At 39.2% G+C, this 25,835-nt stretch overlaps 1 protein-coding gene across 1 annotated transcript in view; it reads left to right on the top strand.

The window, feature by feature from the left end:
* Positions 1-25,835, top strand: part of LOC124595669 (pseudouridine-5'-phosphate glycosidase-like) — a 129,045-nt gene that overhangs the window by 32,442 nt on the left and 70,768 nt on the right. Inside the window, exon 2 of the mRNA XM_047134515.1 lies at positions 8,896-9,144. Coding sequence (XP_046990471.1) covers positions 8,920-9,144 — 225 coding nt within the window. The 5' untranslated portion in view covers positions 8,896-8,919. The remainder of the gene's footprint in view (positions 1-8,895; positions 9,145-25,835) is intronic.

Raw genomic sequence — 25,835 nt, 5'->3', positions numbered from 1 at the left:
GAGTTGGTATAGCCCTCAAAACGTGTAAGAAATTTCTTTGTTTTTCTCTTTGGTGTTTTGAGGGCTTGCTAACCTTAGTCATTGGCCAACCCTGTGTTCTGATAGCTTGACAGTATGTCTTCCAATTTTCTCTTGTTGCTCAAGTGCTTTAATATTTGTCCTTGTCACTCACTTCTCTAATTGTTTTTGCAAAACTTTATACTGACTCTCCATTTTTTCCAATTTTATATTCAACCACGGGCAATGTATGAGTGGCCAAGTAAGTGGCCCTGACAGTTGGGATACCAGTTACTTTGGAATAAGGCTGGGCATCTCGGACAGATTCTGAGTCATGGTCACCTTTGTGCTCAGACGGCAAAGACTACCAAATCCACCGATTAGTCCCTCAACCATTAGGGGTAAAACTCAATGGGACCCAGGGCAAGTAAGGCTAGCAACCTGATTCCCTGGTACTTTAATTGACAAACCAGGGGCTCCTAAGATATGACTCAGCAAACGAATGGTAACGAGATGGGGAGCTATTAATATCAATGGGGGCTGCTCTGGGAAGAAGGTAGAGCTGGCAGAGGCTGCAAGTAAGATGGGGTTGGACATTTTAGCTGTTATTGACATTCGGGTAAGGGGTGAGAAAGAAGAGGAAGTGGGAGAATACAAGGTCTACCTGTCAGGAGTCAAAGCAGGAATAGCGCAATGGGGCGTAGTGCTTTACATCAGGAAAGAAATGGAACCCAGCGTAGTTGCAATAAAGTATGTAAACGAACGACTGATGTGGATAAGTTTGACAGTGTCTAGCAAGAAAATTAGGATTGTGTCAGTATATTCACGTTGTGATGGGACAGATCAAGATAAGATGGATAATTTTTATGACGCACTCAGTGATGTAGTTGTTAGAGTAAAGGACAAGGACAGTGTTCTGCTCATGTGCGATTTTAATGCCAGGATTGGAAATCGAACAGAAGGGTATGAAAAGGTTATGGGTAAATTTGGAGAGGATATGGAGGCCAACAGGAATGGGAAACAACTCTTGGATTTCTGTGCCAGTATGGGATTAGTAATCACAAACTCCTTTTTTAAACATAAGAACATTCACCGGTATACTTGGGAAGGCAGGGGAACCAGATCTGTCATTGACTATATAATAACAGACCAGGAATTCAGGAAGGCTGTGAGGGACACACGTTTATTCAGGGGATTCTTTGATGACACTGATCGCTATTTAATCTGCAGTGAAATTGGTATTGTGAGGCCGAAGTTGCGGTAGGTCAGGTCCTTATGTAGGAGGATAAGATTGGAGAAACTTCAGGATAAGGAAATCAGGCACAAGTACATAACAGTGATTTCAGAAAGGTACCAGTTAGTTGAATGTAGTCAATTACAGTCATTGGAAAAGGAATGGACAAGGTACAGGGACACAGTACTAGAAGTGGATAAAGAATGTCTTGGAACAGTAGTGTGTAAAGGTAAGATGAAGCAAACAGCTTGGTGGGATGACACAGCCAAGGCAGCCTGTAAAAGGAAAAAGGAGGCGTATCAAAAATGGGTACATACTAGGACTCAGACAGACAGAGAAAGTTATGTTGAAGAAAGAAACAAAGCCAAACAGATAATTGCAGCATCCAAGAAGAAATCTTAGGAAGACTTTGGAAACAGGTTGGAGACTTTGGGTCAAGCTGCTGGAAAACCATTCTGGAGTGTAATTAGCAATCTTCGAAAGGGAGGTAAGAAGGAAATGACAAGTATTTTGGACAGGTGAGGAAAACTGCTGGTGAATCCTGTTGATGCCTTGGGCAGATGGAGGGAATATTTTGAAGAGTTGCTCAATATAGGTGAAAATACAATCAGTAATGTTTCAGATTTTGATGTACAATGGGATAGGAATGATGATGGAAATAGGATCACGTTTCAGGAAGTGGAGAAAATGGTCAATAGATTGCAGTACAATAAAGTGGCTGGGGTGGATGAAATTAAGTCGGAACTCATCAAATACAGTGGAATGTCAGGTCTTAAATGGCTACACAGGGTAACTGAAATGGTGTGGGAGCCGGGACAGGTTCCATCAGACTGGATGGAAGCAGTAAGCGCACCAATCTTTAAACATGGAAACAGAAAAGATTGTAACAACTACAGAGGTATCTCTGTAATCAGTGTTGTAGGTAAAATCTTCTCAGGTATTGTTGAAAGGAAAGTGCGAGTATTAGTTGAGGACCAATTGGATGAAAATCAGTGTGGGTTTAGGCCTCTTAGAGGTTGTCACAACCAGATCTTTAGCTTACGGCAAATAATGGAGAAGTGTTACGAGTGGAACAGGGAATTGTATCTATGCTTTATAGATCTAGAACAGGCATATGACCGGGTTCCTAGGAGGAAGTTATTGTCTGTACTATGAGATTATGGAATAGGAGGCAAACTTTTGCAAGCAATTAAAGGTCTTTACATAGATAGTCAGGCAGCAGTTAGACTTGATGCTAAATTGAGTTCATGGTTCAGAGTAGTTTCAGGGGTAAGACAAGGCTGCAACTTGTCTCCACTGTTGTTCATATTATTTATGGATCATATGTTGAAAACAATAGATTGGTTGGGTGAGATTAAGATATGTGAACACAAAATAAGCAGTCTCGCATATGCGGATGACTTAGTTGTGTTGGCAGATTCGATTGAAAGTTTGCAAAGTAATATTTCAAAGCTAGATCAGGAATGTAAGGACTACGGTATGAAGATTAGCATCTCCAAAACGAAAGTAATGTCAGTGGGAAAGAGGTATAAACGGATTGAGTGCCAAATAGGAGCATCAAAGTTAGGACAGGTGGACGGTTTCAAGTACTTAGGATGCATATTCTCACAGGATGGCAACATAGTGAAAGAACTGGAAGCAAGGTGTAGCAAAGCTAATGCAGTGGGGACTCAGCTATGATCTACTCTCTTCTGCAAGAAGGAAGTCAATACCAAGACTAAGTTATCTGTGCACCGTTCAATCTCTCGACCAACTTTGTTGTATGGGAGCGAAAGCTGGGTGGATTCAGGTTACCTTATCAGTAAGGTTGAGGTTACGGATATGAAAGTAACTAGGATGATTGCAGTTACTAGTAGATGGAAACAATGGCAGGAGGGTGTCCACAATGAGGAAATCAAAGAAAAACTGGGAATGAAATCTATAGATGTAGCAGTCAGGGCGAACAGGCTTAGATGGTGGGGATCATGTTACACGCATGGGAGAAGCAAGGTTACCCAAGAGACTCATGGGTTTAGCAGTAGAGGGTAGGAGGAGTTGGGCTAGACCAAGGAGAAGGTACCTGGATTTGGTTAAGAATGATTTTGAAGTAATAGGCTTAACATCAGAAGAGGCACCAATGTTAGCACTGAATAGGGGATCATGGAGGAATTTTATAAGGGGACTGCTCCAGACTGAATGCTGAAAGGCATAGTCAGTCTTAAATGATGATGATGATGATGATGATGATGATTATATTCAATAACTTCAAAAGGTAATGGCTTCTTTATATTGTGATCTACCTCATGTAGCAAGGACCCAACACTATCATGCTCTACTGGACTATATGCATAATAGCTTAACGTTTTACCACCAGCACAGCAAACAGGCTCAGTCCTTCCATATGCCTGTGGATACAAGGGACTGAGAGTTCTTAGTCTCTGAATTCGCAATAGATGGTATAGTTGCCCACCAATATCATTCATTGTTCTTCATTCACCATGTCCTTTCAACATGTGATCGTGAACCTCTTCTAATACTTCTTCTGTTAGTTCTGCCAGTACCATGATGCATGGCCTGAACTTTGTCATACTATATGGTAGTCCATCATGCATAAGCAAAATGTGGTTGCATTTGGATTGGCTGCCAGGTAACACAGAAAATAAGCGACACATATATTAAACTCAAAATTAATTTCTCCATGATTGCATAATTCTACTTGACTTGATTTAACTATCTTGATGCATACGTTACTAGGTGTTCTTTCCATTTACTTCCAACTGAAAATGTGTCTTACTACCTGGTTGCTTGAATCGCAGGACAAGATAAATTGTTCTTTGTTATTTAGTTGTTAGTGTCTCCTTTAATTTCTTGAAGGCAAATCCCTTAACAAATTTCTTATAATCATTCAGTAATCCTAAAAATGACTGTAGCTGCTTCATAGTTTGTGGTAGTGAGAAACCACACACTCCACTTATCAATATCAGGTAGTTGTTTATGCCATGTTGTCTAATCACGTGGCCTTGATAGATGACTTCTTTCAATATGAAGTTAACAGTGTTTGATACCTAATGTCAAGTGCACTGCATGCAACCTTTTAAACATTTATTCCAGCAGCTGTTTGTGCTCCTTCAGATCAATGGAAGAAAACAATAATATTGCGTGTAGACTGTACGCTGATGAGGATTCAACCTTCTCAACACCCAATCTAACAATTGTTAAAATGTGACTGGTGCATACATAAGCCCAAAAGGTATGGTAAATGCAGTCTTGAGATGGTCTTCCAGCATTACTTCCAACTGGTGGTAATCAGTTTTTAGATCCTTCACTGAAAAACATTTGAATTGTCCCATATTAGTATTTTGTGATATTCAATATAGTATATGCATCTGTAATTGTTTAAGCATTTAAATAATGATAGTTGCAACAGAACCTGTGTTTATTTGTCCTGTACAATGATTTCTTAGACACAATGACAGTTAGTGCTCCCCAGTGACTACTACTCTCTTTAGTAAAACCATAATTCAACTGTAAATTGATGAACTACTCTGTTATTGGTTGCAAATGATGAGGTACTTTATAAACTGAAGATTTGATCCCTCTTTGGGATTCTGTGTTATGTAATGGGTGTTGCTGCCAAAGATACACTAGGACTGAACAAATCTGCAAATTTTGTCAACAGTTTCTCCATAGCTACTCTATCTTTTCCCTTAAAATGCTGTACTTTCTTGCGTAATACAGATGTAGAGACAGTTTGATTAGGACAGAGATCCACACTTGATGTCTCCAAATTGTTCTCATTCAGAATGTCCAAACTGGCAGCTAATATACCTTTTGCCATAAAGACCACTTTGACAGCTTCAAAATTTCCTGTGCTAACCAGAACCATATCTTTTTGCTTCACTTTCTATCTGCATGTTATGCTCCCACATACAAAACAATGTGAAGTATCCAATTCATCACTGTCTACCAATGGCTGTACCATACACAAAATATTACTTGGTAAGTTGGTATCCACACTTACTCAGAGTAGTCTCTCTGTGCCTTTTGGCAATCTGTCATGCAAACTGAGTCTTAATGATTCTGTATGCAATTATTTAGTTCTACCGTCATGACAGGAGAATCCTGTTTTAGCGTCATTTGCAGTGATCTCCCCCAGCTGGAATAATATCCCACTGAGTTGGACAGTGTGCTGCCAAATATCAGTTTTTACATGATGCTTATTTAAGAAATCTGACCTCAGGATTGTGCAGTAACCCTCACCCATATGGGAAAACACTTCCATATTTTCCCAAAAATGCTTCACTTCAGTGCAAAAACTGAGCAACATTCAACCTAGTGATTGCATATAATTGCCCTGTACTCTGTATAACCTATAACATGGAAAATTCAGTCTCCTCATACCCACGAGGCCTAAACTCGTCACTGACACCTGAGACCCTGTGTCCAATAAAGACTTATGTTTCATCCCACTTATTAGACCAAATAAGGAACACTCTGCCTCTGAATGTCTCTTTATTGCTCTGAATTTTAATGGGAACGCTAGTGCTTTTGGAGTCCTTATTAGTATCTGACAACCCTCTGTCTTGTCCTCTTCCACCCTGTTTCCTATTCCTACAGTTCCATGGGCCATGTCCAACCCCTCCTCAACCACACCATTGTGGCTGGTGACACAGCTGTAACTTTTACATCCATAGAAAAAACACTACACTTGTCCTGCACTCTCTTTGCTATATCTGCTTCCTCTAACTGTCTAGCTACCCTGATGACGGCTGCCAAATCCTTTGGGTTTTCCATCCGTACCCACATCAACATATCCTCAAAAAACATCTAGTGCCCTGTGTTCAGCCTCCTGCTCTATAACTTTGTTTGCATCATCACTTCTGGTTAACTCATAAGATTGCACATTTAGTTTCCTAACCCTGTCCAGAAATGACTCCAGCAATTCATTCCATTCATACTGTATTGAGCTGCTCTCAGAGGCTGTTCTGCTTGCAATAGCTCTGAGTAAGCCTGTTCTGAAGTTGCTCAAATGTATATGCTTTATTCAACCCCTCATGGTACATTAGATACATTTTCACTTCATTTGCCAAGTGTAACTTGATCATCTGTAACTGTACTTCATCTCTCCAGCTGCCAATACATGTGGCAGCCTCCTCATTTTCTATGAATGCTGGCACATTCTTTCTTGCCTTGCCTGAAAAATGTGTAATAAGATAGCAGCTGTAGAATCCAGTAACGTTGTGACTACACTGGATGTAGCTTTTGTTTTCTCTACTTCCTCTATCTTTTGTTGCATACATTTGTTATCTAACATCAAAGTATCTATCAGCATCGATGATTTCAGCCGTAAATAGAAATATTGAAAAAGGTAAGAAGATTTTTCAGTTTAGCAAAAGTGACAAAAGCAGATTACAGTGTACCTGACGGCTCAACACAAAAGTTTTGTCTCAAGTACAGATAGTGTTGAGGATCTGTGGACAAAGTTCAAAACCATCGTACAATATGCGTTAGATGAGTATGTGCCAAGCAAGATCATAAGAGATGGAAAAGAGCCACCGTGGTACAACAACCGAGTTAGAAAACTGCTGCAGAAGCAAAGGGAACTTCACAGCAAACATAAACATAGCCAAAGCCTTGCAGACAAACAAAAATTACGCGAAGCGAAATGTAGTATGAGGAGGGCTATGTGAGAGGCGTTCAATGAATTCGAAAGTAAAGTTCTATGTACTGACTTGGCAGAAAATCCTAAGAAATTTTGGTCTTATGTCAAAGCGGTAGGTGGATCAAAACAAAATGTCCAGACACTCTGTGACCAAAATGGTACTGAAACAGAGGATGACAGACTAAAGGCCGAAATACTAAATGTCTTTTTCCAAAGCTGTTTCACAGAGGAAGACTGCACTGTAGTTCCTTCTTTAGATTGTCGCACAGATGACAAAATGGTAGATATTGAAATAGACAACAGAGGGATAGAGAAACAATTAAAATCGCTCAAAAGAGGAAAGGCCGCTGGACCTGATAGGATACCAGTTCGATTTTACACAGAGTATGCGAAGGAACTTGCCCACCTTCTTGCAGCGGTGTACCGTAGGTCTCTAGAAGAGCGTAGCATTCCAAAGGATTGGAAAAGGGCGCAGGTCATCCCCGTTTTCAAGAAGGGACGTTGAACAGATGTGCAGAACTATAGACCTATATCTCTAACGTCGATCAGTTGTAGAATTTTGGAACACCGATTATGTTCGAGTATAATGACTTTTCTGGAGACTAGAAATCTACTCTGTAGGAATCAGCATGGGTTTCGAAAAAGACGGTCGTGTGAAACCCAGCTCACCCTATTCGTCCACGAGACTCAGAGGGCCATAGACACGGGTTCACAGGTAGATGCCATGTTTCTTGACTTCCGCAAGGCGTTCGATACAGTTCCCCACAGTCGTTTAATGAACAAAGTAAGAGCATATGGACTATCAGACCAATTGTGTGATTGGATTGAGGAGTTGCTAGATAACAGAACGCAGCATGTCATTCTCAATGGAGAGAAGTCTTCCGAAGTAAGAGTGATTTCAGGTGTACCGCAGGGGAGTGTCATAGGACCATTGCTATTCACAATATACATAAATGACCTGGTGGATGACATCGGAAGTTCACTGAGGCTTTTTGCAGATGATGCTGTGGTGTATCGAGAGGTTGTAACAATGGAAAATTGTACTGAAATGCAGGAGGATCTGCAGCGAATTGACACATGGTGCAGGGAATGGCAATTGAATCTCAATGTAGACAAGTGTAATGTGCTGCGAATACATAGAAAGATAGATCCCTTATCATTTAGCTACAAAATAGCAGGTCAGCAACTGGAAGCAGTTAATTCCACAAATTATCTGGGACTACTCATTAGGAGTGATTTAAAATGGAATGATCATATATAGTTGATCGTCGGTAAAGCAGATGCCAGACTGAGATTCATTGGAAGAATCCTAAGGAAATGCAATCCAAAAACAAAGGTAGTAGGTTACAGTACACTTGTTCGCCCACTGCTTGAATACTGCTCAGCAGTGTGGGATCCGTACGAGATAGGGTTGATAGAAGAGATAGAGAAGATCCAACGGGGAGCAGGGTATGCATGTGAGCCTGTTTGTTAGTATCCCTCCAACAGCAGCATCCTCACCTCAGAACTCATAGCTGGAGTGGCAGGGCATCACCACTGGACAGCAATGACTTAATTTGCTTTGGTTTTCTTGATTGGTCAACTCCTCCAAAGCCCTAGCAGAATTGTAAGATTTCTCAACTTTGCCTTTCTGAGGTGCTGGCTGACATCTGCTCTGTCAGTGATCTGGATGAGTGCTCTTGCATTCTGTATACCAGTTCTTGTGTAGTGGTGTCTGGACTTTATGCTGATGACTACTTCCCTCTCTATGATACTGTTCTGCTGATTGTTACAGGGCAGTTCATTGTCTTGGCAGAGTCATGGTGACACAAAAGCAAGAAACTTCAGTTGTGTTTTGTAATTTGTTCTCACTCTCAACCTTGTCCTAGTCATTCCTCTCGTCATGGATGGTAAATATACATGATGTGTACTTGTAAATGAAAGCCTAATAAAGAAACTTTATTCCATATAAGAATTGTTTTAATTTAAATGACAGTAATTACAATGAAACATGTCTCATGAAACAGTTTTTCATTCTTTTCAGGGATACTTTTACCATATAGCTGCAATGTATCAGGTTCTTGGTACACTTTTGAAGCTAAATTCAAGATTTCTATATTCCAAAAAATTTATTAGTAAATTAAGTGCAGCAGATATTTCTTCAGAGGTCTTGCATGCTTTTGAGAAAGACCTACCAGTTGTTGCATTGGAATCAACCATAATCACTCATGGCATGCCATACCCAAAAAATATGGAAACTGCTTTGGAACTTGAGGATATAGTGAGGAACCAGGTAATTACTTAGTTTGCTAGGCAACAGTGCTGTTTAGTGGTATGAGAATGTTTTTGATGATACTATTGTGTATCTGCCAATGTTTGTGCTTTACATTTGTTCCATATGATTTTAATTATATCTTCTGTTGTGTTTGAGGTTGTGCAGAATACTGTCTGCAACTTTTATTTTCTTTATGGATTGTGAAACTGCACTGAGAACTTTGATATACTGCATATAAAGATTTGTAGGATACAAGATCAACCAACACATAAAATCCAGTCATAATATTCAGGTATTAGTTTATTTGTTTTGTTAAAAAATGTATGATTGGGTGAGGTAGACGTTTATGGAATGATTGTGGTACAGTTTACATCACAGATGAAATTTTTCAGTTCTCATGAATTAAATCACATTGTTAGCTTGCAAAGAGACTGCATAAAATTAATTTCTACTGCATACTTTATATTTTTTATCTTCTGGTCAACATTTTTTATCTTAAGGTTAAAATGTATCTGTCTTTTGCGGCTACCAAGAATAGATACTTAACTTCCTGGCAGATTAAAACTGTGTGCCGGACCGAGACTTGAACTCAGGACCTTTGCCTTTCACGGGCAACTGCTCTACCAACTGAGCTACCCAAGCACGACTCACGACCCGTCCTCACAGCTTTAATTCCTCCAGTACCTCGTCTCCTTCCTTTCAAACTTTGCAGAAGCTCTCCTGCAAAGGCAAAGGTCCCGAGTTCAAGTCTCAGTCCGGCACACAGTTTTAATCCACCAGGAAGTTTCATATCAGCGCACACTCCGCTGCAGAGTGAAAATTTCATTCTGGAAATAGATACTTATCTTACTGTTTCTTGATAATCGTATGAGTAGTATGGATGTATACCTCTTTGCTCCAGTTATCTCCACCTGTAAGGAAGTCTTAGTCTCTCTGTAATGTCAGGATCAATTTGTTTTGGTTAATCAAATCTGCTAGATGATGCAGCTGAAACTAAAATGTGCTTAATGACTTTTTATTTGCACTACAAAGATGATGTAAAAAATGTTACAATTATCATTCCCAAAATACAATTATCATTCCCAAAATCAGTCTCATGTAGCAAAATGGCAAAGTTGCAAAATTCAGTTCCTTTATTTAATTTATGATTAGTTTTGTGTTACCTAAAACCATTTTCAGATCATCAAGGCAGAAGGTTGAAATTACAACTTTTACCTATGAAGTGTTTTTGAAAAGGGTTTTGTAGGTATATATTCTGTTAGTTTGCTTCTGGTTAAGTGTTTTACAAATAGGAAAAAATTCAAAAGGTGGTAATGTTCTTTTCAATGTCATACTATTAGGTTTCATTCCACACTAATTATGGTTCACAATGAACAATGTTATGTATAGCTGTACCACATGACTTTTGTCTGAATGCAACACAAGTGCCAGTGCAGTTGTTTACTGTCCATTGCTTTTAAGTTTGTTGCTCTCTTTTGAAAGTTTTAAAGAGTTGAAATCTGGTAACTGATTTGTACTTTTTTTAAAATTATTTTTTGTTTGAAGATTGGAAATGCAATAAAGGAATTCCCTGCATCCTGATATATCACCCCTACTTGAGGTTTCCTTGAGGCAGTGTAGGAAGTAGACTATCAGTTGTATGTTTGTCCTGCCAATGTTCATAGAAAAACTTGGCTTTGATATGTACATTCTTAACATGGTTTGCATGCTATTACAGAATATACTATTTTGTTTGTTTGTTTGTTTATTGGATAAACTGTAATTTTAACTTTTGGTCTCACAAGATGAATTGAAAATGGGTTCAGGTAACCCAGAACAATTAATCAAATAAATAAAAAACACTTAATCCTGCAATTTAGCTGTTTTCTACATCAGACTGGTTTACAAAAATTGTTGTCCCATTATTAACTCAGCGTTGCCAGAAATCCATGATTTAGAAATGTTTATAACATTTTTAAATACAAGTTTGATTTTGATAATGACATAAAATCTGGATCTTTACACGTATCTAAAACATAATTGCAATCACATTTCTGTGTACAAATTTTTTATACATGTTTTCAAATAGAAACTACATTTCATCATAATTTTACTATATTTTGTTATTATTTAGATACCAGGTACCTCAGTATCATTAATGAAACCAACTAATGCAATTGCAGTGTGTACTTACTAAGTTATGAAAGTTTGCATGTACATTCAGAGTTAGTATTGGTTACTACAATATGGCATACATCACACTCTTCATTATATGACATCCTGTTCTGTTACTTGGCAAGCTTCACTTGGAATGTGACTATTATATTTTAGCAGTGTCTCTTGTTGGCCAATCTGGGGTCTGGGTCTGGGTCTGTTGTTGAACACATACAGTGCTTGTAAGATGATGGATTATTCTGGCCAGCGTGGTACACGGGAGAGCAATTGATTAATGACAGCGGAAGTAATATTTCATTACTAAGATAGTCTTGAGCACAAGAGTAAGAAAACAGTCCAGGTTTAGTCACTGAGATAATGCTAACAACAAATACCTACACAAACATACTGTTGTATACCTCCACGTGAACTAATCATGCTGTTTATAAGCTTTTCCTACGTAACAGTATCTTTATGCCAAAGCATGTAAAACATTAACTTTATAATGGAAGGAGTAAGGTTGAGGGGTTAAGAGAAGAAAGGAGACAGGGACATGGGGGGGGGGGGGAGATGGGAGGGGGGAGAATAGGGGGAGGATGCAATGGAGGGATGGAGGAAAGAAGGAAAGACTGGCTGAGGGTTGAGAAGGAGAGACAGCAGTGGAACAGGACTGGAGTTTTGCACTGGTGAGCTCATTTGGGCAGGCATGGGCAGCTGCATATGTCACACAGTGTAGAGGAGGAGCAGATTGGGAGGGAGAGCTAGAACAGAGGAAGAGATAGACTGTGGAGAGGAGAGTGAGTTTAGAATTAGTTAAGTGGGAGTGCATGGGGACAGGGATGAAGGTGAGTGTGGGACAAGGGCTAGCAGACATCAGAACAAGGAGGACTGTGGCGTGTTGTGTCCCTGCATGGTCAGCTCTGCTCTTGGCCGCACTTTGGTTGTAGTCATTCATTTGGGTGGTAGTCATGCTCACGTAAAAGACTGTGAAAAAGTTATAGCACAGCTGGTATGTGACTCGACTGTGAAGGGTATTGGTGTGGGGGAGTAAAGACCAACCATTCAATCACCGAGTTGCTCACTATTTAGTTCATATGGAGAAAATAGCTCTGGACATGCCACAGTTAGACCAAAAACTATTTATTGTACAGGAACTTGTTCTTTAGCACAAATGAATACAAGCACATAGTCTTCCTTCTACAGTGCTTAAATCACAGATATCCATCTTATCTCCTAACAATAACACCATCTAATTTTGACTGCTAGTCTCGACAATTGCTCACCAGCTACAAACATGAAATTATTTATACACCCTTAGTCTTTCTTCTTATCAGCCTGGCACTCAGCCAACTTTTATGCTGCTGTAAATATATCATTTCACATGCCACACAGCCTTAACAATCACTTGCCATGCTAGCCTCCAATCGACTACCACACAAGACAAAGATTCCTATAAAACAAAAATACCTTACATTCCCCATTAAATCCTTTTTCAAATATAGCAAATAGATTTTAAAAAAAGCTATGTAACTAGCACAATATACTAATGCACCTTACAATCATTCCTTATTATGATGAGGTCATATACAACACATTGATCACATAATACTTTGAAAAACATTACACACACACACACACACACACACACACACACACACACACATATATATATATATATATGCATGAACCAAATAGATCCACCCTGTGTGTGAAATTCATTGCTCTCAATGTAAACATAGCAATCTTTTCATAAACAAAAGATATAATGAGATAAACTATTAAGCAAGATAATTTGATACAAGACATTAGTCTACAAATAATTCAGCTGTGCAACATCCCAACTCTATGTATTGATAGTAACCATTACTACATCTTCTTCACAACTATAGTAGCATGCTCCATTATGTGTGTGTGTGTGTGTGTGTGTGTGTGTGTGTGTGTGAGAGAGAGAGAGAGAGAGAGAGAGAGAGAGAGAGAGAGAGAGAGAGAGAGAGAGTGGTGATGATGATGATGATGATGATGATAGAAAGGAGAGGGTGAAACCCAGTGATGGCACATAGCCTACTCCTCGTAAATAGCACCAAGGCAGCTATCAAGCTTAAGTCCCCATCTGATGGATGGATCGCTATCAACACTGTCACATGCTCCGACTTCATGAGACTCTGTGGAGAGGTTTGGTATTTAAATCAGGATACTGGCGCAAAATCTGGTGGTCAAGAACTTCACACCACTACCTCTCCTTCTCTTAATAGCCAAGTATTGGCAGTGAAAATTTATTCCATGATCAGAATTCAAACCGGCTTACCTCTGGGTCAAGTGCCACTGCACCAGCGTGTGTTAGCGACATTGGCCGTGTAGGTGGGTTATAGTATACTGAGTGTCAACAATAAATTGATCTTCATCTTTATATTCTCTACATCTGGACTTCTACTTTTAATTGTCCACTGAAAGAGAAGAAAAAGGCAAATTAGTTAGAAATGAAGGAAATATACTTTTTGTCACACTAATATGTTGTTTACGTGGAATAATGTTCTAAATCCAGCCCTGTAATCATGTGTGATCAAAGCCTTCACAGGGCCACATACAACAAACATAGTTTTTAACATGTGAATTATGGCATTTGACATGTCCACACTTACATGATAACACCAGGTGATATGTGAAATACAGTCAACACAAACTAAAATGTAACAATTACCATTTTTTGATCATGGAAGAGATCCCACAAAACCAATATACATTTCATCAAACGATTTTCTTCTGGTTTAGGTGCCACAAACTCCACTTTTGATTTCTGCAGAGGTCTGCCCTCAGCACAAATTTTACAAACTGCAGTTCAGTTCTTAATATCTGCGTCTATACTGCACAATATAGCGTTCCCTGATTTTATTTTTAGTTTTAAAGACACATAAATGTTGCCACCCCTCCGCCCCCTCCTCCCTGCCTGCTCTGTGGCTCATGGAAATAGATGAATGTATGTGGTACTAATTCTTGAAGGACCACAATTTCACTACAACGTGAAACATCATACTTAAAAGAATAGAGCTTCACTGTCTCAGCTTTTTTTTTTTCAAGATTTATTTAATGACATAAATGTCAGTGTCATTATCTTGGTATTCTCTAATAGCTTTAAATAACTGTGGGGAATCAGGTAGTAGGTATCAAATGGATGGATCATGGGTGCTGCTCTTCTGCTCCCACTTCTTGTCGAAACATGCTACTAAGTGTGTCTATCGCAATGTTCTCATTTTCTTGAATGAAAGCTGGTATTCTAACTGCTGATCTTGCAATGTGTCCCATTTTGTGAAGTCTCCTCATCGCTTGATTATTGGTTTCTAGACAGAAATGCAAATCTTCAAGATAATATTTAAATTTTTCTGGACTGAATAGCACTGCAAAAGCTTCAGCTTCATAAACCTTTTTCCAGTTCATTCGGGGCTTGTGATGTGTAAGCTATAGGGTTTCTTCTCTCCTCTCTTTCTTGCAGTAAAACTGCTTTGATTCCCAACGCTGATGCTGGAGAATAAATTGTTTATTAAAATCTGGCAATGTTTTCACTGGAGCAGTACATAACACTTGTTTCAAAGCTGTAAAAGCTGTATTCTGCGATTCACCCCACTCAAACTTCTGGCCTTTCTTACATAGTATCAATTAATGTTACCAGTTATGGGGTGAATCTTGGAATAAATTTCCTAAAGAAGTTAACCATCCCCATGAATTATATCTTTACTATTTTTGTGAGGCAATAAGTCCAGAATGGATTGTACCCTCTCCAGGTCTTCAGCAACCCCAAGAACTGCGTAGTAGGACATGCTAACTCCATTTGAAGATGGAGATTTGTGAAGATGGTTAAAAACTTTGCATAAATTTTGAATGTGTCCTTCTGAAGTCTTACTATGAATGACTTAATCATGTAAATAACAGTAGACGTAAGAAAAGTAATATCAGAAAATATTTGGTCCAACAACTGAGAGAGTATAGCTGCTCCAGTTGATAAGCCAAATATTCCAATCACTGGAACAGGCTGTAAGGGGCTTAGATTTCTCTGCTAGCAGTATTTGATTGTAAACTTGGTTAAGATCTAGGGTAGTAAAAGCTATAGTTCACTGAACCATCCAAGACTCGAATGTAAATCAGGCAAGGAGGCTGATTGTCCTATAATCCTTTTAGTTAAATACTTGTAATAAACCACAGATCTGCTCTCACAGTTAGGCTTGGGCACTTTTCACCATTATCTCCTGACTGGTTTGAGGTGGCCTGCCAAGAATTCCTCTCCTGTGCCAACCTTTTCATCTCAGAGTAGCCCAAGCAACCTATGTTCTCCATTGCTTCACTGGATGTATCCCAGCCTCTGTCTTTCTCTACAATTTTTGTCCTCAATAACCCCTCTAATACCAAGGAAGTTATTCCCTGATCTCTTAACAGATGCCCTGCCATCCTGTCCCTTCTTCTTGTCTGTGTTTTCCATATTTTCCTTCCCTCACCGATTCTGTGGAGAATCTCCTCATTCCTTACCTTATCAGTTCACCTAACTTTCAACATTCTTCTGTAGCACCACATCTCAAATGTTTTGAGTCTCTTCTGTTCTGGTTTTCCCACATTCCATGTTTCACTACTATACAATGCTGTGCTCCAAGTGTACATCCTCAGAATTTTCTTCCTCAAACTAAGGCCAATGTTTGCTAATAGTTGGCTTCTCTTGGCCAGATATGCCATTTTTGTCATCGCTAGTCTGCTTTGGATGTCCATCTTATTCTACCAATGAGGTTATTCCTAGCTCAATGTTTAATACATCGGGAAACTCCTGCCAGGTGGCATTAATTTTCTCTTTAACCAGTCCATCAAAATAACCAAAGAGATCAATGATGCTTGTGTGGACTACTTACCTGGGACAAGAGGTTCTTACATTGGTTGTCAGTAGCTTTGATGTACTCTTCCTTATACTGACAACTGGAATCTTAGTCTCTGGATTAAATTTGAATTGAAAATTATTACCAGCCCAGTCCAAAATGAGCCTTACTTCAGTGGAAAAAAAGAGAACTGATCCTAATATACTGTGTGCCTGCTATTATTCTAATTTTAATTTCTTTAGTACATGGGCCCAACCTCATCTTTACAAGAACCTCTCCTATAACCACCATATTCTTATTTTTGGCAGCTGTATAATATTCCAGTTACTTTTACAATGGTGGCCATGTGCAATGTGTTTCGTGCTTTTCAGACCATTACTCATCCGAGGTGGTCACTGCACTTCCAGAATCCAATAAGGCACATAATAGCTCATCATTTATCGGACAATATACAAATGGTAGTCTGCCTTGATCTCAACATGTAACATCCTTCATCTAAAATGACCTTCCTTCCTGCAACCCCAGCAATGTTAGGTATGGTCCTGTTCCTTATTAAGCTCAAGACATTAACATAACATCATGTGTTTGCAATCTTGAAGCATGTGGCTGACCTGTTCAAATGCAAAACATCTAATTAGGTTCTGATAGCAGCCTTCTCCATTCTTTCCTTATCTATTATTCATATATATTATCCCCTGTACGTGCTGCTTGAAGTTATTTAATTCTTTAAACATCTTTATTATAAAAAGGATAGTTAGTTACTCACCATGTAGCAGAGACATTGAGTTGCAGATAGATGCAATGAAAAAACTGTCAAACAAGTAAGCTTTCAGCCAAAAAGGCCTTCTTTTTAATTATACAACATACACCCACACACACACTCATGCAAACTCAGCTCGCACACACATGACCACTGTCTCTGGCTGCCAAGTCCAGTCTCCAGTCCAGTCTGTCTCTGGCTATCAAGGCCAGTCTCCAATCCAGTCTGGCCTCTGGTGATGTGAGTGTGAGCTGTATTGGCATGAGTGTGTGTGTGTTATGCTGTCTAGTTTGGAAGAAGGTCTGTTTGGCTGAAAGCTTACTTGCCAGACAGTCATTTTGTTGTGCCTATCTGCAACTCAACATCTCCGCTATAAGGTGAGCAGGAATATATACTTTTCATAATATTATCATTATTCAATACTGATTTTTCAGTTGTTTAAATGTCTCTGGTATTTTACAGGAAACTGCCCTCTACCTATCTTCTGGTCATAACCCATCAAGTATGTGCTGTATTGCCTCTGTATCTGTATATAGCAGGAAAATTGCAACATTGCCCGTGCACTCTTTTGTATTCTGTTGACATAACTAGCAACTATTTCCTCCTAGTTCTGCTCATGACCATACCAAGAGTATACTAATCCCTGGAGTGCTCTGAGTATTGCCATATTCATACAAATCATGTATCACAACTCAATCTCATGCTCTTATACAAGAGCTTCTAAGACCCAATCTGATATGGTCCCTCAGGTTTTAATCACCCAAATCCATAACAGGTCATGTTCCACCTGTCCTGTCATGTGTGTTTGGCCTTGTAGGTCATTTAATATGTACATACACAAATCAAAAAAAGTTTTGCATCATCCTGGTTCTCACAACTCTTGAAGATAGATGTTGGCTGCGGATGTTTTATCATAGATACAGTCCCATTGACTGTTCAGAGATGTCACTAAACTTGCCCAAAAATGTAAACAACCATGCATGAGCAGTGCCTATTAGATAGAGGGGGTTGAACCATGCCTAGACGGTCAATACCGCGGTTCAATCACATCCGCATTGTTACTTTGTGCCAGGAAGGGCTCTCAACAAGGGAAGTGTCCAGACGTCTCAGAGTGTTCGGACATAGAGGAGATATAGAGAGATAGGAACTGTCGGTGACACACCTTCTCAGGCTGCCCAAGGGCTGCTACTGCAGTGGATGACCCCTACCTATGGATTATGGCTCGGAGGAACCCTGACAGCAATGCCACCTTGTTGAATAATGCTTTTCGTGCAGCTACAGGACATCATGTTATAGTTCAAACTGTGCACAAAAGGCTGCATGACACACAACTTCACTCCTGACATCCATGATGAGGTCCATCTTTGCAACCACGACACCATGCACTGCAGTACAGATGGGCTGAATGACGAATGGACCACTCAGGATTGGCATCGTGTTCTCTTCACTGATGAGTGTCGATGTGCCTTCAACCAGACAATCATCGCTGATGAGTTTGGAGGCAACCCGATCAGGCTGAAGGCCTTAGGCACACTGTCATGTGAGTGTAGCAAGGGTGAAGTTCCCTGATGTTTTGGGGTGGCATTATTTGGGGACGATGTGTGCCACTGGTGGTCATGGAAGGCACCGTAATGACTGTACGATATGCGAATGCCATCCTCTGACTGATAATGCAACCATATTGGCAGCATATTGGCGAGACATTCATCTTCATGGATGACAATTCATGCCCCCATCATGCACATCATGTGAATGACTTTCTTCAGGATAACTACATCCCTTAACTTGAGTGGCCAGCATGTTCTCCAGACATGAACCCTATCGAACATGCCTGGGATAGACTGAATAGGGCTGTTTATGGACCACGTGACCCACCAACCACTCTGAGGGGCCTATGCCAAATCACCATTTAGAAGAGGGACAATTTGGACCAACAGTGGCATGATGAACTTGTGGATAGTATACCATGACAAATACAGACATGCACCAATGCGAGAGGACATGCTACCGGGTATTAGAGGTACCGGTGTGTACAGCAATCTGGACTACCACCTCTGAAGGTCTCACTGTATGGTGGTACATCATGCAATGTGTGGTTTTCATGAGCAATAAAAAGGGCGGAAATGATGTTTATGTTATCTCTATCCCAATTTTCTGTACAGGTTCTGGAACTCTCGGAACTGAGGGGATGCATAACTTTTTTTTGATGTGTGTATTTACCACCTCTGCCATGAAATCACATGACATGGTCTAATTTTTTCACAGTTATGCTTGCTAGGGGTTAAATAATTTGTTGAACAAGTTCTTGTGTCTAAATTCAAATTGCCAAATGCCTCCATTCTGGTACTATTACTTGCTTCCATGTTTGGGCTGGCAACCTCTATTAAACACATTTATTAATTTAAAACAAGGTGCAATTTCAGAGAATGAATATTTAAATAATTTTATGCTACAGCAAATAACAATAGACAATTTACTCCAAAAACTTTGAGTTGTTGCGTTCACTTCTTTGGCTTGAAAGTTAATCCATAGGTTACAGGAAGCCATAGACATGTTCTCTTTGCTGACCAGTCACACATTATACACAATACGGCCCCTGCTCATCTGAAAAATAAGCTACATTAGACTTTGGTCAAGATATAAGCTTGTAGTTCACATCCTTACTATCCTATCAGGCATATAACAGTGGTGCATGAAACTTGAGGATGAAAATAACTTTTGCATGATATGTAACTGCCAAGTAACAGTCTGATGAAACTTAGACAGTACATAGAAAGAACTGCTACAGTGTAGTATAGAAGGTAAATGAAAGAAATATGCAATGAGATGAATGGAAATAACTTCTTTATTCAAGAGATTCTAATTAAACTGAAGTCACCACGATTTAAGATGGTCCCATGAACATTAAAAAGGTGGGATATGGTTATTAATAGGGCATGTGATCAACACGGATGGCAATAAATTCTCTGCAACCTTCTCCCATGCTGACCACAAGGCTGGTTAGGAGTTCTTGGAGCTCCTTTAGTAGGTTGTTCCATTCCCACACCAGCACAGATGATAACTGCTGGGCGGTCATTGATGCATGTGGATGTGATGAAATGCATCTTGGGAACACATCCCACACACGCTCGGTGGGATTCAAACTGGGTGGTGGGCAGACCAGTCTTTCCTGAATATACTTTTATTCCAAGAGCTCCTCTGTCTGCACTGTGCGATGTGGTTAGACGTGTGGGAGAGGAGTGCAGTGTCACAGTAACACTGACCAGAGAGTATACTGAGTTCAGAAATTTGCGGGTCAGTGAGCACATGAAACATTATTCCTTCCCACACTATAACACCAAAACCACCAAAATGATAATGTTCATAGGTGCAAGACATGTTCCCATCTCTTGCTGTACGGGGGTACGTAATAAACCCAGGAACATTGTAAAACATGATCATTTTGATGGTCCAGGTGTTACGATATAGGGAAGCACAATGTTGCGTGTGTTTACCGACCTCCAAACCTTTGAAGATGGTACACTCAAACATCAACATTATTGTGAAATTGTATTCCTTCTCTGTGTACATGTTTTCAGGAGTGTACTCAGCCCTGAATTCATTTTTATGGATGACAGTCTGTGATCATATGGAATTGCAGAGGGGAACGAGCTCCTAAAATATAGAATGCTCAGCAAATGTATTGGCCTGCGAAACCTTCAGTTATTGGCTCATTCCCTGGTTTGGTCATTTGGAGAAAATAACTCTTCACATGTCACAGTTAGGCCAAAAACAACTTATTGTACAGAAAATTGTTCATTACCACAATTGAGTGCAAGCACATACTCGTTCTTCTGCTTTGCTTATCTCATAGTCTTCCATCTAAACTTCTAACAATAACACCATTTGATTTTGACCACTAGTTTTGACAATCAGTCGCCAATGACAAACATGAAATTATTTATATGCTCTTATTCTTTCTTATCTTCTTATTTGCTTGGCACTCAGTCTACTTTTATGCTTCTTATAAATATATCAATTCACTTGGCACACAGCCTTAACAACTATTCACCATGCTAGCCTCTGCTTGACTACCACACAATCCAAAGACCCCTATAAAGCAGAGATACTTCACAACTGCTTTCACATGTGGTCCTGCCTCTGATATGGAAAATGTGATTGTGTGGGAACTGAAATAGAATGTGCAATGGGTGGGCGGGGAGGTGTGTATAGGACAGGTCTTGGATGTTCATCTTTATCAGGGATAATGAACCATGTGGTATGTGGTTGGGAGTTGATGTGGTATAAGCATGGACTGGGATATCTTGTAGGTTGAGTGGGTGATGGAATACCTCTTTGGGAGAGGTGGGCATGTCCACTAACCAATTGTTTGTCCAAATCAGTGACTACAACCAAATTGTGGCTGAGAGTGGTTGTCTGTCATGTGGCACAATGTGTTGTTTAGTATAACCTTGATCTAAATAACTGCTTCACAATCATATAAAACCACAACCTCAGATTCTCTGAATAGCATATGGGATTTGTCCTCACAACACATTTGCCAATTCCATAATCCTCCTGGCCTCAATCTCTGCTAGCCCTTGTCCCATACTGGGCATACACATTTCCACCTGTCACTATGCACCTGCTTCACTCATTCTGTACTCATTCTCTCCAGTCCGCAGTCTCCTTCTTCCTCTGATCTGTCTTCCCCTCCCAATATACTCCTCCAATTGATTGTGTGCCACACCCTCCCATCCCTTGGCAACCCTTTCCTACACGCCTCCCATCCTATCTCTGCCTCCTTTCTGCTCTAACTCAGCCCAACACAACCCCTCACCTCAGTCAATTTGCAATGCAGCTCTGAGGAAGGGCACTATACACAAGCTTAGCATTGTTCTCAGTCATGTTGTAATTTTTGATAACTATGGGATCCTCAAATCCTAATTATTAATTTGATGGCAACATTCTTTGTAATTTTATAGAAAAGAAATTTGGATCAGTTACCAGAGAACTAAAATAAGTGTTGGCCTGCATCTTAAGAGAAATGTGTTGATATGGGCTGTAATACACTTGTACATCTGTTTTCAAGTTAGAAAGATCCTGCCTAATGCATAGAAAATTATGTGTTTGCAATACGAGTTCATGAATAGTCATTAAGACCTTGGTTAAGAGATCTGTCTAAGCGTTTTTTTATTCTGTCAATATCAAATGCCTGTTTTAATTCAAAGTCTACAGCAGATTTCCTGTAAGGTTTTGTACACTGCTGTTTACTAGTTAATATGATATTATCTTTTAAGTCTTTGCATTGCAGGCATTACATTAATGAAACCAGTTTATATTATTGGATAAGATTTTATTATGAGGCACATCTCAAAAAGATGGACTAGTTTGCTAGAGAAGTTAACAATATATGAAGATTAGAAAAATATAATCAGATCCACAAACAAATACATTCAACTCTTTTTTTAAAAGTATTCATTATTATGCTTCAGCACTTCATCTACCATGGAACAGCCTTTTTAAATCCTTATCATATATTCCCACCACCTGAAATTTGCAACTGTTCCGTCAAAGCAGTAAGAACAAATCATTTGTTGAGATTTAAGAAAAGATCGTAATCAATATTGCAGTATGATGATTCAAAGTGCTGTGTTCATACAATGTTTCCACCTAAATTTTGAAATTGTGTTGACATTGTTTTTTAAGTGGATTTTTAAAGTTTGTGGAATTTGAATTGTGTGACTATACTGACATCAGAAATCCACATATTCCTTTATGATGTCTCATTTTACATTGAGAAATCAGCTTACTGTTTGTAATCCTCATGTGATAGGACTTTATTTTCAAAGCCTTTATTTTCAAAGCCTTTTTAAACTCATTGCCACATGTAGAGGGAATAACAACATTGTAAGAGACTGTGGTAGCTGGGATCAGGGGCCACAGAAAGAGAACAGTGTCTGACAGTTTCCCAATTGGCACAACCAATAGATCTGCATTGCTACCACAGTTAAGTAAGGAAGAGGCTCCAGTAGAAGTAGGTGTAGTTAAGATGCAACAGAATCTCACTAGGAAACCAACAACAGTAGAAAGTAAGAGGAAAGTTCTGTTGCTAGGTAGCAGCCATGGAAGAGGTGTGGGCCAGATTTTGCAGGAAAAATTTGGTGACAGGTACCAGGTCACAAACTTTCTCAAGTCAAGTGCATGTCTTAGCCAGGTGGTAGAGGATATAGGTTCCTTGTGCAAGGATTTCTCAAAGCAGGATCATTTGATGATAGTGCGTGGAGTGGGAAACAGTATTGATAGGGATCAGGGCTACAGTATTGCGTGTGACCCGGTGAAAATAGCCTCTGTAACGACCCATACCAATGTTGGGCTGATGCCTGCTTTTGTGCGGCATTATCAGGCCCAGTTGAATCGCTCTGTCAAGAGGGTAAATATGGAGTTGTATCAGTTGCATAGGACGGCCACTCTGTCAGACATGCGATTGGTTTCTGTTGAGGCTATTGATAGGGGAGATTTCACAAGGCATGGCCTACACCTCAATAGGAAAGGGAAGGGTAAACTGGCAGGGTTGTTAGCAAAATCCATAAGGGGGGACACTAGTACTCATGGATGTACCTCTTTTTTAGACTGATATCAGTGTCCAATGAGAAGTTCAGGCAGGCAGGTAGGTGCTAAAGAGGTCCAAAACTCACAAGAGTCTCAAAACAGTAAAGTAAATAATAATGTTACCATATTTAACCAAAATATTGGTGGATTAAAGAAAAAACTAGATTCCAACAAAAGTAAAATAAAAAATAATGTTACCATTTCGCACCAAAATATTCCAGGATTGAAGAATAAAATAGATGAGCTCCTGGTTTGTTTGGATGACATTGAATCTGATAATGTAATAGGTATACTATGCCTGTCTGAGCATCACATTGTGTCTGATATGTAAAAGGTAAATATCAGTGGTTATAAACTAGCTGCACATATGAGGAAAGAGAATAAGGTGAGAGGAGGAGTTGCCATATATGTCAAAAGTTCTCACTATTAAAAAAGCTTAGATACAAAAAAGTTTTGTCTAGAGCAACATATAGAAGCATGTGCCTGTCAGCTTAAACTGAAGGAGGGCTCTTTTATAATTGTAACAGTATATAAGTCCCCTTCAGGAAACTTTCATTTATTCCTGGAAAACTTTGATACCTTGTTGTGCTATCTGTCAGATAGGGGAAAGCAAATTATATTTGTGGGGACTTCAATGTTGATTAACTGAAAGAGTGTAATATGAAGAATGACCTGGAAGTCTTGCTTGGTTCTTTCAATTTGACATCTGTCATTTATTTTCCTACTCGGGTAGTAAAGGACAGCAGCACATTGATAGATAACACATTTATAGACCAAGGTAAGTTTAAAAACATAAATTCTTGTCCTTTTTAGAATGACCTTTCTGATCACGCTGCTCAGCTATTTACAGTATATGACATAGATCCATTCAGTAATTCAAAACTACCCTCCAAAGTTGTGCATTCAGTTAATGACTCAATAATTAGAAATTTCACCAAAAATCTTCAGCAGTTAGACTGGGATGAGGTGTACAAGGAACCCGATGCTAATTTAAAATATAACTTATTTCATGATACACTTGTAAGAGAATTTGAAAATTGTTTCCCCAAGAAAGTAGTTAAATCTAATTATAAGAAACCATGCAAAAAACTTTGGCTTACTAAAGGAATAAAAATATCTTGTAACCACAAAAGGGAACTCTATCTAACAACAAGAAAGAGTAATGACCCAGAAACAGCTAAAACTATAAAAACTACTGTGCGACATTAAGAAAGATTATTAAAAAGTTCAGAAGCATGTGCATCATGTCTGGGGTTAATACCCCTGATAACAAAATCAAAACAATATGGAATATTATTACAAGGGATACAGGGCAACTAAGAGTTACAGGATGATGGCATTACCATCAAAGTGAATGGAAACTTGACAAACAACGAGCTGGAGGTTGAAAACATTTTGAATAATCATTTTTTAAATGCTGAAGAGAAAATAGTATCTAAATGTTCATTAGAAGAAGCAAGGCAGTTAATAGAAGAGGCCTTACCCACACATGTTGATACAATTGAAATTCCACCCACCTCTTCTTCTGAAATTAGGAAGATAATAAACTCTCTCAAGAATAAAAGCTCACATGGCTTTGATGGCATTTCCAGCAGGATAATAAAAGCTTGTTCCCAAGAGATAAGTGGGATTCTTAGCCACATATGTAATTGCTCTCTGAAGCAGGGTAGACTGAAGTATGCCATTGTTAAACCACTGCATAAAAAAGGGGATACGTCTGATGTCAACAACTACCGCCCAATCTCTCTTCTGACTGCCTTATCCAAAATTCTTGAAAAATTAATGTATGGTACAATAGCTTCACACTTTTGTAAAAATAAAGTTGTAACAAAATGTCAGTTTGGTTTCCAGACAGGTTTTTCAACGGAGAATGCTATATATCCTTTCACTAATGAAATATTAAATGCTCTGAGTAACTGGAAGTCACCCATTGGGATTTTTTGTGATCTCTCAAAGGCTTTTGATTGTGTAAATCATGGAATACTTCTAGATAAGCTCAAGTACTGTGGTATAAATGGGGCAGAGCTCAAATGGTTTAAATCATACCTAACTGGAAGAGTGCAGAAAGTTGAAATAAGCAGTTCACATAATGTACAAAAAACTGGTGATTTCTCAAACTGGAGAACAATCAAGAATGGGGTGCCGCAAGGTTAGATCTTGGTTCCTCTGCTGTTCTTACTATATATATTAATGACTTGCCATCCTATATTCACGAAGATACAAATCTGGTACTTTTTGCTGATGATACAAGTATAGCTATCACACCCAACAGACAAGAATTCAGTGATGAAATTGTAAACGATGTTTTTCAGAAAATCATTAAGTGGTTCTCTGCAAATGGGCTCTCATTAAACTTTGACAAAGCACAGTATATA

Source organism: Schistocerca americana, chromosome 2 (assembly GCF_021461395.2).
Source record: "Schistocerca americana isolate TAMUIC-IGC-003095 chromosome 2, iqSchAmer2.1, whole genome shotgun sequence".
NCBI classification, from domain to species: Eukaryota; Metazoa; Arthropoda; class Insecta; order Orthoptera; family Acrididae; genus Schistocerca; species Schistocerca americana.
This window is presented reverse-complemented; position numbering and strand designations above follow the sequence as displayed.